Raw genomic sequence first — 14,738 nt, forward strand, 5'->3', positions numbered from 1 at the left:
TCTTAAATGTCTTTTTATAGGTCAAAGTAGGAGACAAAGAGATAAACGTAATGGATGGATTCCAGCTCTATATAACTACCAAACTGCCTAATCCAGCATACACTCCAGAAGTCAGCGCCAAAACATCCATTATTGATTTCACTGTAAACATGAAGGGCCTGGAGAACCAGCTGCTCGGTCGAGTCATCCTCAAAGAAAAACACGTGAGTTGCTTTCCCCATTTGGTTTAAAAATATCATTTTGTGGAAAAATAAAACCTTTATCTGTGATTGTTTTTGCTAACTGTTTTTCCAGTGTAAGAATATGATATTGACTGGCTCTTGTTTTTTTCCACTCATCTCAACAGGAGCTAGAAGCAGAAAGATTGAAACTAATTGAGGATGTAACTGCTAATAAAAGAAAGATGCAGGAGTTGGAAGACAACTTGCTGTACAAACTCAGCAGCACAAAAGGTCCTACAGTTACTGTCGTAGACTAATGCCAGTTTCTCCAGTCATACCTGCTTTGTTTCCTAAAGTGAAAGTGTGTCTTTTTGTCTGATTAAAGGTTCTTTGGTTGACGATGACTCCATGATTGGCATTCTGAGCACGACTAAGCAAACTGCGGCGGAAGTTAGTGTAAAGCTCAGTGTTGCAGCTGAAGCGGAAGCAAAGATCAATATAGCTCAAGCAGAATACCGTCCAGTTGCCTCTCGAGGAAGCACACTGTACTTCCTCATCACGGAGATGAGCATGGTCAATATCATGTACCAGACCTCCTTGGGTCAGTTCCTCAAAATCTTTGATCTGTCACTCACAAGGTATGGCTTCATCATGATTTAAGAAGTATGTCAGCACATTCCTGTCATAAGATGTTTCAGAATAAATCTCTTAAACTAATCCCACCATTACTTCCTCTAATGACCAACAAATTTGTCTGAAAAGAAAAATAAATTGACAAAGATTTTCCTTTACCCACGCTGTGGTGTGATGATAATCTTCAAATCTGCCTTGTTCTCTGCGTCTTTACCTACCTCGTGTATGTGATTTTTTTAAAATTAATATGCTTTTGCAGGTCTGAGAAGTCCTCCAAAACTCAGAAGCGTATTGCAAATATTATTGAATATTTGACGTTTGAGGTTTTCCGATACACAGTCAGAAGCCTTTATGAAAACCACAAGTTCATCTTCACACTCTTGCTGGCCCTCAAGATTGACTTACAGAATAATAGAATAGAACACAACAAATTTCAGATTCTTATAAAAGGTAAGGTGTGCATCACTGGCAGGAAAAGTTGAATTGCCTTTTGGATTTGACATCCCTGAACATAATTAATGAAACAATAGGTGGCGCAGCTCTTGACCTGAAGACCTGTCCAACAAAGCCATTCAGCTGGATCCTGGATATGGTGTGGCTGAACTTGGTAGAGCTCAGCAAGCTGCCACAGTTCACTAACATTATAAACCAGGTAAGTCATAGATCCTCGAATAATCTGTACATCTGAATTCTTAATCTGCTTGAAGTGTCATCAGTTTTGGTATTGACATCGTTTATAGGTGTCCCAAAATGGGAAAAACTGGAAAGCATGGCTCAATCTTGATGCCCCAGAGGAAGGTGTCCCTCCAGATGGATACAACTCTCTTGATGTTTTCCATAAGCTTTTGTTGATAAGGTTGGGTCCTCCTACTTGAATGTTGATTACATGTTTGAATACACCATATTATATAATACAGTCATCTCACAAGCATTTTCTCTCACAGGTCTTGGTGCCCTGATCGCACCTTGTCTCAGGCCAGGAAGTATGTGGGAGACTCTATGGGCATGAGATTTGTTGAGCCTGTCCTCTTGAACCTTCACAGCACCTGGGAGGAAAGTGATCCTCGCACCCCCCTAATATGCTTCCTTTCTATGGGCTCAGATCCCACTGACCAAATCGAAGCACTTGCCAAGAAACTTAATCTCGGTGAGTTTGCCCTGTCCTGCCCCCTGTTTTTTTATTTTTCTGAACTTTTTTCTTTTCTATTTAAAATGTAATGCCAAAATCTCGTGACTTCTGGTTGTGTTTATATTCAGAAAAGTTTCCAACTTGCGACACTATCTACTTTCGGTTCAGTTGGAACTGTATGAAACCTAAATTTTGTGATTTATGTCCCTGTGACGGTGATAAGCAACAGTATCCTGGATGTTGTTTACTGTATGCTCTTTGGCACCTCGGGTGTTCACAGGGCAATCCAACTCATGTATGTGGCTGTTAGAATTCCACTAATCGAAAGGTCTGTGGTTTGATCCGTGGCCCTTAATTGCCCGTTATGTTTCATCCTTGTGTAAGTGTGTGTGTTATGTTGTGTTAGAAAGATAATTTTGTTTTGTATGTACAGTGTGGTTAAAGGCATGTGGCTTGTACTGCAAAGTCCTGAGTGGTGGATTAGACCAGGGGAAAAGTACTATTTAAATGCACTCTATATGTTCAAGTCTATGTTTGTTTCGTTTTATAGAATGCAGAGCAATATCTATGGGACAAGGACAAGAAGTGCATGCAAGGAAGCTGCTGAAGACATCAATGACAGAGGTGCTTTTAGACTTTACTGAAGAAGTATAATGCATGAGTTAAGCCTTTCCAACTGAGGCAGTTCCAGGACCTGCTCTGTTGTTCCACAGTGGTACCAGTTCTTTGACCATGAACCCCTCAGTTCAGGTTCCCTACCAAGACCAGCTAACAGTTTGACCGCCATTAAAAAGATAAATGAATTAATACTGAGCAAGGGGAACATTTAGACTAAAGAACGTAAAATCGAAGCAGCATTGACAAGCCAATGATGTCATCTTTCATCTGACATTTCAGATAGTGTTAATATTTACAGTTGTGGTTTACAAATGTCCATACACACAGAATTTACATGTCTGACTGGGATTTGTAATGCAAATCAGAGTTTATAAATACCAGCTGGCGGTATTAAAACATTACATACCATTTATAAGCATTTATAAGCATTTGTGAAAGCAGCTCTCATAGGGTGGTAATCATAAATGCTGGCTGCGTTATTGGAACGAACGTATATGATGACAGGGCTCAGGAGTGGCTCTCAAGCTTGTGGACAAGAAAATCGTTTAATTGAAAGTTCACAAAGTAAACCAACTTCCAGCAGGTGACAGAATCTGGTGAATGCTTTCATGTGGGAGTGTATTGCTGACCTGATGTGCGAGCTAGAGTGTTGCTTCTTGCTTTCAACAGCAATGGCTGACCCTTTTACCTGATGCGGGGCTTTTGTGTCTGGATATGTACAGGGAGGTTGGGTCCTTCTGCAGAACTGTCACCTGGGGTTGCAGTTTATGGATGAGCTGCTAGAAACTATCACAGTTGCAGAGAGCATGCATGACACGTTCAGGGTGTGGATCACCACAGAACCACACGATCTGTTCTCCATCACACTCCTACAGGTGAGACTTGGCAACATTGTCATATAAAGGAAGATGTTAAGAGTTTTTGTACACGTACAGACTGTCTCTCATCTCTTTACCTTTAAGTCTTCCATCAAGTTTACCAACGACCCCCCCCAGGGAATACGTGCTGGTTTGAAACGAACATTTGCAGGAATTTCACAGAACCAGTTGGAAGTCAGCAACCTGCCCATGTGGAAGCCTTTGCTGTACGGTGTGGCCTTTTTACACACTGCTGTGCAGGTACTGTGCTTTCTAAGTTCATGTGCGTTGTAGTGGAGCTTTATTTAAAGGAAATAGTAAAAAAGAATACATGCTTTGCTCCTGGCAAAGTTTATATAAGAAACAGACAGAACTAACCATATTTATAAGTAACCTTGACGATGGCCCGACTTATTTTGGTAGCCTTTTTTTATTATTATTATTAATCTCATAATTGATAATGAAGTCATCTGTGCCATTTTCATAATGCATTAGGAAAATATTCCACCTCATTACCATATTGAGAATGTTTTGTGTGATTGGCTTTAGTTTATTTTATAGTCTTTTGAAGTTTGAGTCTCCAGTGGTTTGTATTTTCCAGTGTAGCACATATCAACTCGTGTTTTTCCTCCAGTAGAAGGAAGGCTGTTCGTCATAATAACGCAGCGATTTTCTGTTGTGTCATTGGCTGCGCAATAACTTGATTTTATATGGTAACCTTTTTTTTTTTGCTTTGCAAGGAACGGCGTAAATTTGGACCCTTAGGTTGGAACATACCTTATGAGTTCAATTCGGCCGATTTCTCTGCAAGTGTTGAATTTGTTGAAAGACACTTGGATGATTGTGGCCCCAAGAAGGTGAGTGTTTTACAGCCCTGGTTTCATTTTTTTTTTTTGGTCATCCTCCCTCACTCACTCACCACTTTGTGTCTCCCCCCACAGGACGTGTCATGGGTAACCTTGCGATACATGCTCGCTGAGGTGCAATATGGAGGAAGAGTCACAGATGACTATGACAAACGCCTGTTGAAGTGTTTTGCTCGTGTAATAATCCCAGTTTTTTTGTTGATTCGTGTGTTCCAACTTCAGGTGTTTTGTGTTGCATTGTATTACATTTGATACGACACATGAAGCTGAATGTTCTTAATTACAGGTGTGGTTCAGTAAGAAGATGTTTGACCCAACATTTTGCTTCTACACGGGCTATAAAATTGCTGTGTGTAAGACAGTAGAGGAGTACATGGAGAACATTCAAAGCTTACCCACTGTGGATTCACCCCAAGCACTGGGTCTGCACGCTAATGCTGATATCACGTAAGGAGTGTTGTCATGATGAAGCATTAAAACCTTTCATGATGTATTCATTGTACTTACAGTCTCTGATGTTATTGCATTACTCTTCTATATTGAATGTTGACCAGATACCAGACAAACACATCTGCTGAGGTGTTAGACACCGTCACAAATATTCAGCCCAAGGAAGGCGGAGGAGGATCCGGAGAGACTCGAGAGTCCATCGTTCATAACATGGCAGAGGACATGTTGGACAAACTGCCCCCTAATTACATTCCGCATGAGGTCAGTTTGTTTGGCTTTTTACAGGCTTTTTACACGTTTTCTAAATCTAAACTCTAACTTTGACGGGTTCAGGTCAAAGCCAGACTGATGACAATGGGAGCTCTTAACCCAATGAACATCTTCCTACGTCAGGAAGTGGATCGAATGCAAAGGATCATCTCTCTGGTGCGCTCGAGTCTGACTGACCTGAAGCTGGCCATTGATGGCACAATAATAATGAGTGATGTAAGATTTCTGATTCCTCACCACATCGCTTTATATTTGCTTCTTAAGATACGAACGTCTCTGTATGTTTGTTCCTCAGTTTTTTCATATTTTTTCATCAAACATTCTCTGTTAGTTAGATTTTCATGAGGTTCTAACATGCTTTGAAACTCCTGGTATGTACTTTGTTCCTAGAATCTTCGTGATGCTCTGGATAATATTTTTGACGCTCGTGTGCCCAACCTGTGGAGGAAAATCTCCTGGGAGTCTTCCACTCTGGGCTTTTGGTACACCGAGCTTCTCGAGAGAAACAAACAGTTCCATAGTTGGGTGTTTCAAGGAAGGCCCAAAACTTTTTGGATGACGGGTTTCTTTAACCCTCAGGGTGAGTTTGTGGTTGTGATGGAACAAGGCCTGTCAAAAACTGGGTCGGCTGCATTACCGGTTAAGACCTTGAAGTTTTGAGCATGACGGAGCTGACGCCTCTTAAAGACTTCCAGCAGCTAAAGTTACACGTTATTTGACCTAATGTTTAGTTGAATGTTTGCAGGTTTTTTAACAGCTATGAGACAAGAAGTAACCAGAGCAAACAAAGGCTGGGCTCTGGACACAGTCACACTGAACAACAAAGTGCTGAAGCAGGCAATGGAGGAAATCACAGCCTCGCCAACGGTGAGTGTGTGTTTTCTGCTCACTGGAGATGTGAAAGAAATGTAACTGTGTGTTATTTTGTTATTGAATGCCTTTTCTCGACAGGAGGGAGTTTATGTCTATGGTTTGTTCCTGGATGGGGCTGGTTGGAACAGAAAGAACATCAATCTCATCGAGTCCTCACCCAAAGTACTCTTCACACCCATGCCTGTCATCCACATGTTTGCCATCAAATCCACTTCTGCTGTGGATCCGAAGCTGTACGTTTGCCCCATCTACAAGAAACCAAGGCGTACAGATCTCAATTACATCACAGCAGTGGTGCTACCTACTGTCCAGTCACCAGACCACTGGATCTTACGTGGGGTTGCCCTGCTCTGTGACATCAAATAATAGACAACTGTTTTACTTTTTTAATGTCCAAAAAACTAATAAATGTTTATCTGCAGATTAGATGATTTACTTGTTGAAAATGTATGTGATACTCATCTATGGAGCCATTGATCAACAACTTGAGTGATAAAAATATTACGTTTGCTAGCTTTGAAGCCTCGTTTAAATTAATCTAAACTGGTCGATCCTTAAAAATATATTTTTATTTTTTTCGAGCAACTCGACGTGACACTTAAATGAGGGCTTTCCACAGCTCACGGTGACGTTAATGAGCCAATGAGTAAGTGAAGTGAAAGCTCCGGTTGCTCCAGCAGCTCTTTTGTTACCATGGAGATCAGGACCGTGGTCACCACTTGACAGTCGCGTTGAACGATCAGAGGGGGTGGGATCACCATGATACTCGGTATTCATTGGCTGTATTTGTGTGACGTTGCCAGACAGGAATGCAAATCGAAAAGAGTTGCTTCGGTGCATCTCGACTATGCTATGCTTTAGCTGTCGCTGGTCTGATCTCAGCCTGTTGGGCGCTGCGAGCCACCGTCCAGAAATATATGTTGTAGGTGGAATACCAGAAGCAACATCGGAGACAATCGTCCATACGGAGGCTACAAGGTCCTCGAATACGGTAAATCGACAAATGCTTTGATTTTTGGCTCTGGGTCAGTTCCTGTACGTGTTTGTGTGTGTCGGAAGGCGAGAGGTTAATCGGTCGCTCAAGCTAATGTTTCCCCACGGCCCCAAAGCTGCAGCGAGCGTTTGTTTCTAGCTTTCCTGCTAATGTTGACGTTCGTTTGACGGTTAACTTTTTAAGCGACAGAGCCCCAGAAACCCACGAAATATGAGTATTACCGAGAGTAACTGTGCAACCAAAGCTAACGCTAGCTTGCTTTGTAATAAAACTCTGTGTCAGTTGGAGTGGAGAAAATTAGCTATGAATGAAAGTTAGCGCGTGAACGAAAACGTTTAAACGTACTAGAATGAGGAGTAGGAATATTTCTTCCTCAGTCATTTTAACTGTGTCCTCGTTCTGAGTCGTCACTAGTGTTGGTTAAACTTACCCAGGTGCTGAGACTATTTGAGGAACTTTGTACCCACAGGTCGTGACATTTGACAGAGCTGCTTGTTTTGACAGATGAAGGTCATCAACGAGAATGTCCTTATGGCCCAGAAGTAGGCTGATGTGTCTTTTTTTGGTTATTAGCTCACGTGGGTGCATTTTCACTAACCATGGCACGTAATAGTTTCTGTATGTACGCTTAGGTACAGTTTTAAGTATCAGCATCTCTCCATGCCTCCGCACACTCGTGCTTTGAATATCTAATGTCGAGATAGCCATAGTATAAGCTCCACTACAGTGTCTGTGTTTAGTATTGGTGTTTTGCAGCTGTTAAGTCTTTTTTCCTCCCACACTAAAAGGTAATCTATCTCTCTATAATCAGTCAAAACAACCATAATAGGTCTTCAGAAAAGAAAAACATCCTAAGTATCTAAGCCTCTCCAACCATATTTAAAACCAGGCAGCTGCAACTCTCACAAAAACACATTTTGATGTGGGATGTTTAAAAAGTGCATCTAATTCAGCAGAAGCGGCTCATGAAATGTATATAAACATGGTAGTAATCATCATATTCATCTCCTGTCTGATGTGAAGCTAAAACAGAAGTGCTATGAAGTGGAACACCATTGAAGGCTCCAGCAAACTCTCACTTAACAAGGATCAGCTTCTCATAAAGCACTTGGCCAACGATTGTCGACAGGTCATTATGAGGATAAAATCTGGATTTGTTTCTCCTGATTCATACACTGATGGTCATTTTGGAGACATTTCTGACCTTAATAGAAATAAATATCTGCTAACAAACTTGATGTTGAGGGTTAAAGGTCAAACCTGAGGCTTGAGAAAGTGAAAAGTGTTTTGATGCTGGATTGTTTTGTTGTGGTGTTTCTATGAAAGTTACTGTGTGCTTCTTTGTTGAGCATTCCTGGGAGCCAACTTTGTAAGACACCCACTGCACATGTTGTTGTAATAATATGACTGTTCTTGATGTATGAAACCTGTAAGACACTATATGACGACTCCAAATAACTTATTAATAGGAATGGCTATCGGTTTAACTTGCATTCGATCCTATACTCCTTTTTCTGTTAAGATGTTTGTCTTTTTAAGATGTCACATCTGCTAAAACAAGGCATTTAAATACTTTCCTTGATACAGTGGTGTCTATGTTTCAGTTATGGCTCCCAGGGATGACCCCCTCAGATTACTGAAACAGGAAGGAATGCCGTTCGACCATCCTACAGGACCAAACTACAGTTTCTGTTGAGCATGAAAAATATAGTTTATTATTTTTGACTGGACCACAGGAGTTGGTCCTAAATAGGTGGACTGAGACTTTTTGCCTCCAGCTGCTGTGCAGACTGTTGAAACGGACCGGTCATGTCTCCGTCAGCTTCAGAGCCTCCTTCTGAGAAGTTTTGGTTGGTAAATGCTTGTCGAGCAGAACCGAGCACAACACCCTCGGCAAAAATGTCCATTGACTTTTACGTTTACATCCCCCATCTGAGCTGGGGGACCGATGTAGAATAATTTGACGGGGGGGCAGAATGTCAGTCAATTGTTTTCTGGTGATGATACACGCCTCCTCCTCATTATATCCACTCAGGAGAGTCGGATCATGCCAAGTGATTTCTCCAAGAATAAACGCAGCAACAGGCTGGCTGAAGATGCTCTTCGACTTTCCTTTAATTGCTGGGGCCCTTATCCACTTAAAAGCATGACAAGCTGTTCTTATGGAGTTGCCATTGAATTACTTTCACATTTTCTCTCATAGCTGACACCTGATCTGATGTGGTAAGTTGTTATTCAAATGAATTGTTCTGGGCTATTTATCAGCATTCTGAAAAGGCTGATTTGTTTATTTCACAAGAGCAGGAGAGAGACACTTTGCACATGTTTTGTTGAGAAGTGATCATTTACATACGAGGTGGCTCCAGTACTCTCTCATCTGTATCTGCTTTATACTCACTTGCCTCTTGACCTGCTGTCCACTGGATACAATAATAATCAGCTGAACTGTCTCGTGTTTCTTCAGCCTTAATGTTTGTTCTCATATTTTTTTTTTATTTATGCAACAAAGCGGGGAAAGCTTTGGTTGGCATAATGATCACCAGATGTGAACATAAACTGCTTTGTAAAGCTGTCCACCCCCTTTGGCATCTTTATTTTGTTGTGTTACAACTTGGACATGTGTCTGTTGGATTTTTCTGTGGTAAAAGTGAAAAGTAATAGCATGGGTTGTTTTTTAAGGCCTTCAGTTATGATCTGTTGCTGACACTTGCATATTAAGTCCACTTTTGTTAAATCAAAGTGTCAGAACGTAACGTGCTGTGAGAAGCCCCACCACTGAGCAACATCAGCCTGTGTTTCATTTAGTTAACAAGCAGGACGTCGGTACGTGTGAAAAAAACATCACGTTTGATATGTTGTGTCAGAATCATGGATCGAGCTTTGACTTTCTCATTAGTCCAGAGTGTTAATCTCATTTGACATTCGAAACATGTCAGTCCACATCCATGTGCACTTACAAGCAGATTCTTTTTGTCAGCGACTGATGGCACATTTTCTACTGTATTTGATCAAAGAGCCACCTGCTGGAGGAAAAGTAAGAGCAGATGTTTAACATTATTTAACATTATTTTCCATATGATGGTTGGGAAGCTGTTGTTTTGTTATCATCCACACAGGTTAAAGTAAAGCAAAAACATTGTCAGTAAGACTTTGGCTGTGAGTCATGCTGCTTATTGCATTAAAACTGAAAAACACATAGCTGAAGGTATAAAATCAGTGGAACGACCAGTTTAACCTCCTTGGTTTTCATATGCATCTCGGGGAACAATTTTGTATATTTAGGTTTACTTTTTCTGTCTGCTTTAACATCTTTTACTAAGTTGTTTTGCAGGAGATGTGCGCATAAAATGATTTTCACCTTCTAGAATCCATCATATTGGGCACCTCCGTCTCAGTAAAACTGGAAAGGTACAGATCAAGCAACTTTGAAGTTTGAACTTTTTCTTGAGTTTGAGTGTGTTGCACTTCTGAAGACTGCTCGGTTCACTGCTGGCATTAATAGAAAGTTATGAAGGCATTTCAGTTTCGTGCTGCTCATCTCAGCTCAAACCTGACCTATTTAAAAAAAAAAAAAAAAAAAAAAGATTGATGCCGTAGAGACTGCTTTGATTGAAACATGGTAGAAGTCCACAAGCTTTCCAGAACTATTTAACTGAGGTATTTATAGATCAGAAGAAGAATATATCATTCCTCTGCTGGCGCTGCAGCCTCCCCAGTCAGTCTCCATGCTTTTTGGTTCAACTCATCTTTAGCAGCGTTTTGTATCTTATGGGCTAAGCTCTGTCTGAGTAAGGCTAACAGAAAGAAGCCACGGGCATCTCGGAGGTCAAGTAAAAGTGTTTTGTATCTTAACAGCGTGGGGCTAATGTGCTGGAATTGTTCACACACGCGGCACGCTTAACCTGGAAAGCAGCCAGAGTCTCTTTGTGCCGGTCTACTCAGCTGTGGAAGACAAAGTCCGACCGAGTCAGATGACTCAATTACGGATACCCGACCAATCTCGCCTCAGGATCAGGGGGATTCGGGGAGGGGTATCTCTGTCTGAAACGCTCTAACAAAGGCCCTGCCCTGCTTACTCTGTTCGGACAAGGCCCATCGACAATCTGCAGCCTCGAGGGATAATCCCAGCATCACTAAAGAGTTCTCCAAGGAAATGCTGCTCACTTAAGGGTTTAACATGTTATCTTAACATTACATCTACATGCAGGTAACACGTATTTATGTTTCAAAAGTTGTTGCAGGACGTCTCTGAAGGAGGCTGACTAAAGTCTCACACTTGATTAGTTTTACTGATTAAAACCCATTTTAAACAGTTTGAATTCTGACCAAAAAAATTAATGAGTCTGGCTGGCAGATCCTTCATCCACCCTGTGGGATTGAATGTAGGCCTTCTTCACCAAATAATAGGGGGCACTCATAGTTTGACCCACCCTATTAATATGTTCAACCCCTTAGGGCAGTACATGACTAGCTGTTTAAAAGGGCTCATGTTTTAAATTTTCAAGGCCCATTTAATGCTGTGTTGATAGTTTGTATGTTATTGTTTTGTCATTTAGAATTTAAGTTGAGTTTAGGGTCTGCATGTGTTCAAGAAAACTTTAATTTTTTTGACGTTTTCAATGTAGGAATTCTAAAACAAGGCCACTCCTCGCCCCTCACATCACTACAGCTGCTTTTTTTTGTCCTGTAGTGAGGCCTCCAGATCTTGAGCAGCATCATCAAACAGTTCATATGAAAAGTGTAACACCCCATCCTCAGTCTTCCCCATTTGTTTTGACCCCCTCTGCAGTGCAGCTCTGCTAGCCAAGTGTGAGACTCTAGGCTTGCATCTCTGGCTGCATCACCAGCTAATCTAAATGCTAATGAGAAGATGATAATCAATGCAGTTCGTGCATGCTTGGCCCAATCAATAGCCCACAGCACTGGCAAACGACTCAAATGGCTACATTTCATATATCCCGACACTCGGGTGGCGTGTTAATGTGGTGGGGCAGACCATAAGCATGCCATTATCCTTTGGTTTTATCTAGCCTATTCCACTTAAATGAATTCTGATGTCATTAGAGGTTTGAATTCAGAGTTCTCATTTCACTTTTATGGGGCTATGTTGTTGTTTTGCATTTCATTTCTGTAATTGGTAGGGGGGGGGTGCAGCTTCCCTCTAGTTGGCATGTGCCACGCACTGTTGGTTCTGGCTCATATCCTTGTTGTGTTTGGATTAAATGGTGCTATTTCAGTGTAATTGGAGGAAGTTTTGTTCAAGATTGTGCCTACTATTACCTTGGACTTTCTTTGTTGTGATGCAGCACTGGTCTCTTAAAGCTGAGGATTATTTGTAGAAATAACCTGCAGCCAAAAGCACCTTCAATTCTTTCTTTCCAGCTTTTTACGTCTAGACTAAGAGAATAGTCTAGTCTAGGGCTGTCATTGTTAACAAAATGGCTGTAATAACTATGAGCTGTAGCATTATTCAGACTTAACAGTCTTTAAGGGGTCCAGGCTTTCAAAAATATTCATTTTTCAGGCAGCATCAGAGAGGGAGGAGAGTCAGAGTAAGGTCATTACCATCATCTTCATTAGTGAGGATCCTGTTGTCCAATCAGCAAGGTGCCCCGCACGGGGATTCCATAAGCACCCCGTTGGCTGTCGCTAGGATACCACATAATCAGGAGGCAGTCCGTGGCCTGGTTGGTAGACTTGGGTGTTGATGCTGGGACGACGAGCTCGCTGTGTGTTGGGGGTAGACAAGAGGGGCTGGGGGTTTGGATATAGCACAGAAACACCCTCGTACACGCTCAGTCAGTCAGCCAGCCTGCCACTCAGACAGACAAAGAGCAGCAGCATCCTGCAGGAGGACCGCTCGCTCCCGGGGGATGGGGCATCATACCCCTGCATCGCGTTGGGGGTGTCGGAGGAGGTATGGAGCATCAGGGTTTGGGGGGGGGGGGGGGGGGGGCTTTGTCTCAGCAGCAGAGTGTATGTTTCTAATATGCAGGCTATTAAAGCCATTAGAGATCGGTCGATTCGTAGAGCTGACAAATGCTTTCTCGTGATATTTTTAATGCGGGTCATCTGAGTCTGAGTCCTGCACGCAGGCTGATGGACCCTGATGGAGGCTTCTGACTTCCTTATTGTGATGTAAGCTCCGTAGAGACATCCAGTCTGGCTGCCGGTCTCATCATCCCGCTGGCTGTGCAGATTATCCAGACAAAAATCTGACAGTCGGTTCTTGTTGACCTGTAATTCCAGCACGAGTTGATCAATACGTCCTCAGATTAGAGGCGCAAAGTGAGAAATTGTCATGCTGTTGACGTTCCGTCATGCACATTGTCTTAACCACTCACTCCATGTGTTCTGGGTTTTTCCCCCCCGAAACCAACTCAAAGCCTGATTGTAGATGTGGAAGTGGGATTTAGGTTTGGAGTGGGGGTGTTTTTTCCACCCCCCCCCCCCCCCCTTCACTGATGGATGGATGACTCCGCTCAGAGAGACAGGGGTTTAAGCCATCGTTACCAGAGGGGATTCCCTCCCCTCTCCACACAGAAGGAGGCGATGGGAGGCAGACTCTGGGATCTAGGCTAATGAGTGCAGGTTCTGGCAGCAGTGGTGCTTTGTTTACTACCACAAACTCTCGGTGTCTTCTTACATTTCAGCCTTTTTAGTGGCACAAATATGTAGACTTGAAATTTTGCATTTAGATTTTAAGATTGGTCTTGGTACTGGTCTGTTTCCCCTGAGTTTTGGCTGAGATCATTCCATGCATTATCTCCTAGAGATGTTTCATGGTCTGTAATTTTAGCTCCTAATTTCAGTTCTTTGCCTTTCTTAACTTGCATTTAAAGTTTTCATTGTAAGGATGCAGTTCTGCTGACACTGGTCAAGCTTAAATATCAGCCTTTTATAAAGCGATTTGTTTTGTCAAGCGTTGTAGAGCTATTTAAGGCTGTTCTGCTTTCGCTATTTTAAGAGGTAACATATGGTTTAATAGCACTGCAGTTAAGTTCCAAGTCTTCTTTGTAGCATAAGTGGGCTATAGAGCTTTGCTTTGGCTCTTAATCCTCTCAAAAGAATAACGAGGAGGAGGAGGAAATGGATTAAGAATTGCAGTGTGGCGGCAGCATTGCTGCTTATTTAATTACTTCCATCACACCCCCTTTTCACTCCAGTCCATTTAAATCCTCGTCCTTCGCTCTTCACTTGCTCTCCTCTCCTTGTAGCCCTTTTAACTTAAAAGTGATCACCTCTAACCTCACAGCTAGCAGTCTGTCCTGTTGTCACATTAGTACTTTTTTTCACTCACACTCATTTATCCCACCACTGTCTTGAAAGACCGGCCTTAAAAAGGCTCTTATAGAAGAGGGGCCTTAATCGTTCCTCTTTTAATGTTTGTGGCGGACGAAGAGACACGATTCTAAAGTCTGACACTCATGAGATAGATTGTACTCTAATCAGAGATGTTCACACTTTCAGCAAATATCCATGTGTTGACTGAGGTTTGTAGGATACTTTCCAGTCGGCTCTCACTGAATACATGTGGTGTTGTTTACATGAGATGTTCGTCATACCACGTGCTCTACCTTTTAAGCTAAATTCACTAGATTTCATTACTTTTCTAAACTGCGTTATGATACCTCACTTGTACATTTTAAGACACAAATTGTGTTTTTAAGCATTAACCTGACTGATATAAACTGCCATAACCGGTAGAGTTGCAGAGATGCACCACTTACTCAGCTGGTGACCAGAACTGGACAGATTTCTGCTTGTTGTCAAGTAAAAGCATCATGTGCACAGTATTACAGACAACTTCTCATACTCACATATCTGTAAGGCGAAAACAGGCTGTTAAAGAACCACCAAAACTACTTATAACCTGCATTTAATGCA

At 42.0% G+C, this 14,738-nt stretch overlaps 2 protein-coding genes across 2 annotated transcripts in view; both read left to right on the plus strand.

The window, feature by feature from the left end:
• The window catches only part of LOC140303060 (dynein axonemal heavy chain 8-like), a 32,353-nt gene extending 26,115 nt beyond the window's left edge, over window positions 1-6,238 (plus strand). Inside the window, 18 exon segments of the mRNA XM_072381664.1 lie at window positions 21-203; window positions 347-452; window positions 547-799; window positions 1,054-1,244; window positions 1,325-1,446; window positions 1,535-1,650; window positions 1,739-1,941; window positions 2,474-2,547; window positions 3,264-3,416; window positions 3,504-3,659; window positions 4,139-4,255; window positions 4,340-4,441; window positions 4,551-4,711; window positions 4,819-4,975; window positions 5,048-5,200; window positions 5,375-5,564; window positions 5,730-5,851; window positions 5,936-6,238. Of these exon segments, the coding sequence (XP_072237765.1) occupies window positions 21-203; window positions 347-452; window positions 547-799; window positions 1,054-1,244; window positions 1,325-1,446; window positions 1,535-1,650; window positions 1,739-1,941; window positions 2,474-2,547; window positions 3,264-3,416; window positions 3,504-3,659; window positions 4,139-4,255; window positions 4,340-4,441; window positions 4,551-4,711; window positions 4,819-4,975; window positions 5,048-5,200; window positions 5,375-5,564; window positions 5,730-5,851; window positions 5,936-6,223 (2,847 nt within the window). The 3' untranslated portion in view covers window positions 6,224-6,238.
• Window positions 6,239-6,703: 465 nt separating this feature from the next.
• phc2b (polyhomeotic homolog 2b (Drosophila)) overlaps window positions 6,704-14,738 on the plus strand; it is a 32,484-nt gene continuing 24,449 nt past the window's right edge. Inside the window, exon 1 of the mRNA XM_072381665.1 lies at window positions 6,704-6,848. The gene's annotated coding sequence lies outside the window, so the exon portion shown is untranslated. The remainder of the gene's footprint in view (window positions 6,849-14,738) is intronic.

The sequence above is a fragment of the Leuresthes tenuis genome, unplaced genomic scaffold, assembly GCF_036924035.1.
Source record: "Leuresthes tenuis unplaced genomic scaffold, fLeuTen1.0.hap1 SCAF_3, whole genome shotgun sequence".
Lineage (NCBI taxonomy): Eukaryota > Metazoa > Chordata > Actinopteri > Atheriniformes > Atherinopsidae > Leuresthes > Leuresthes tenuis.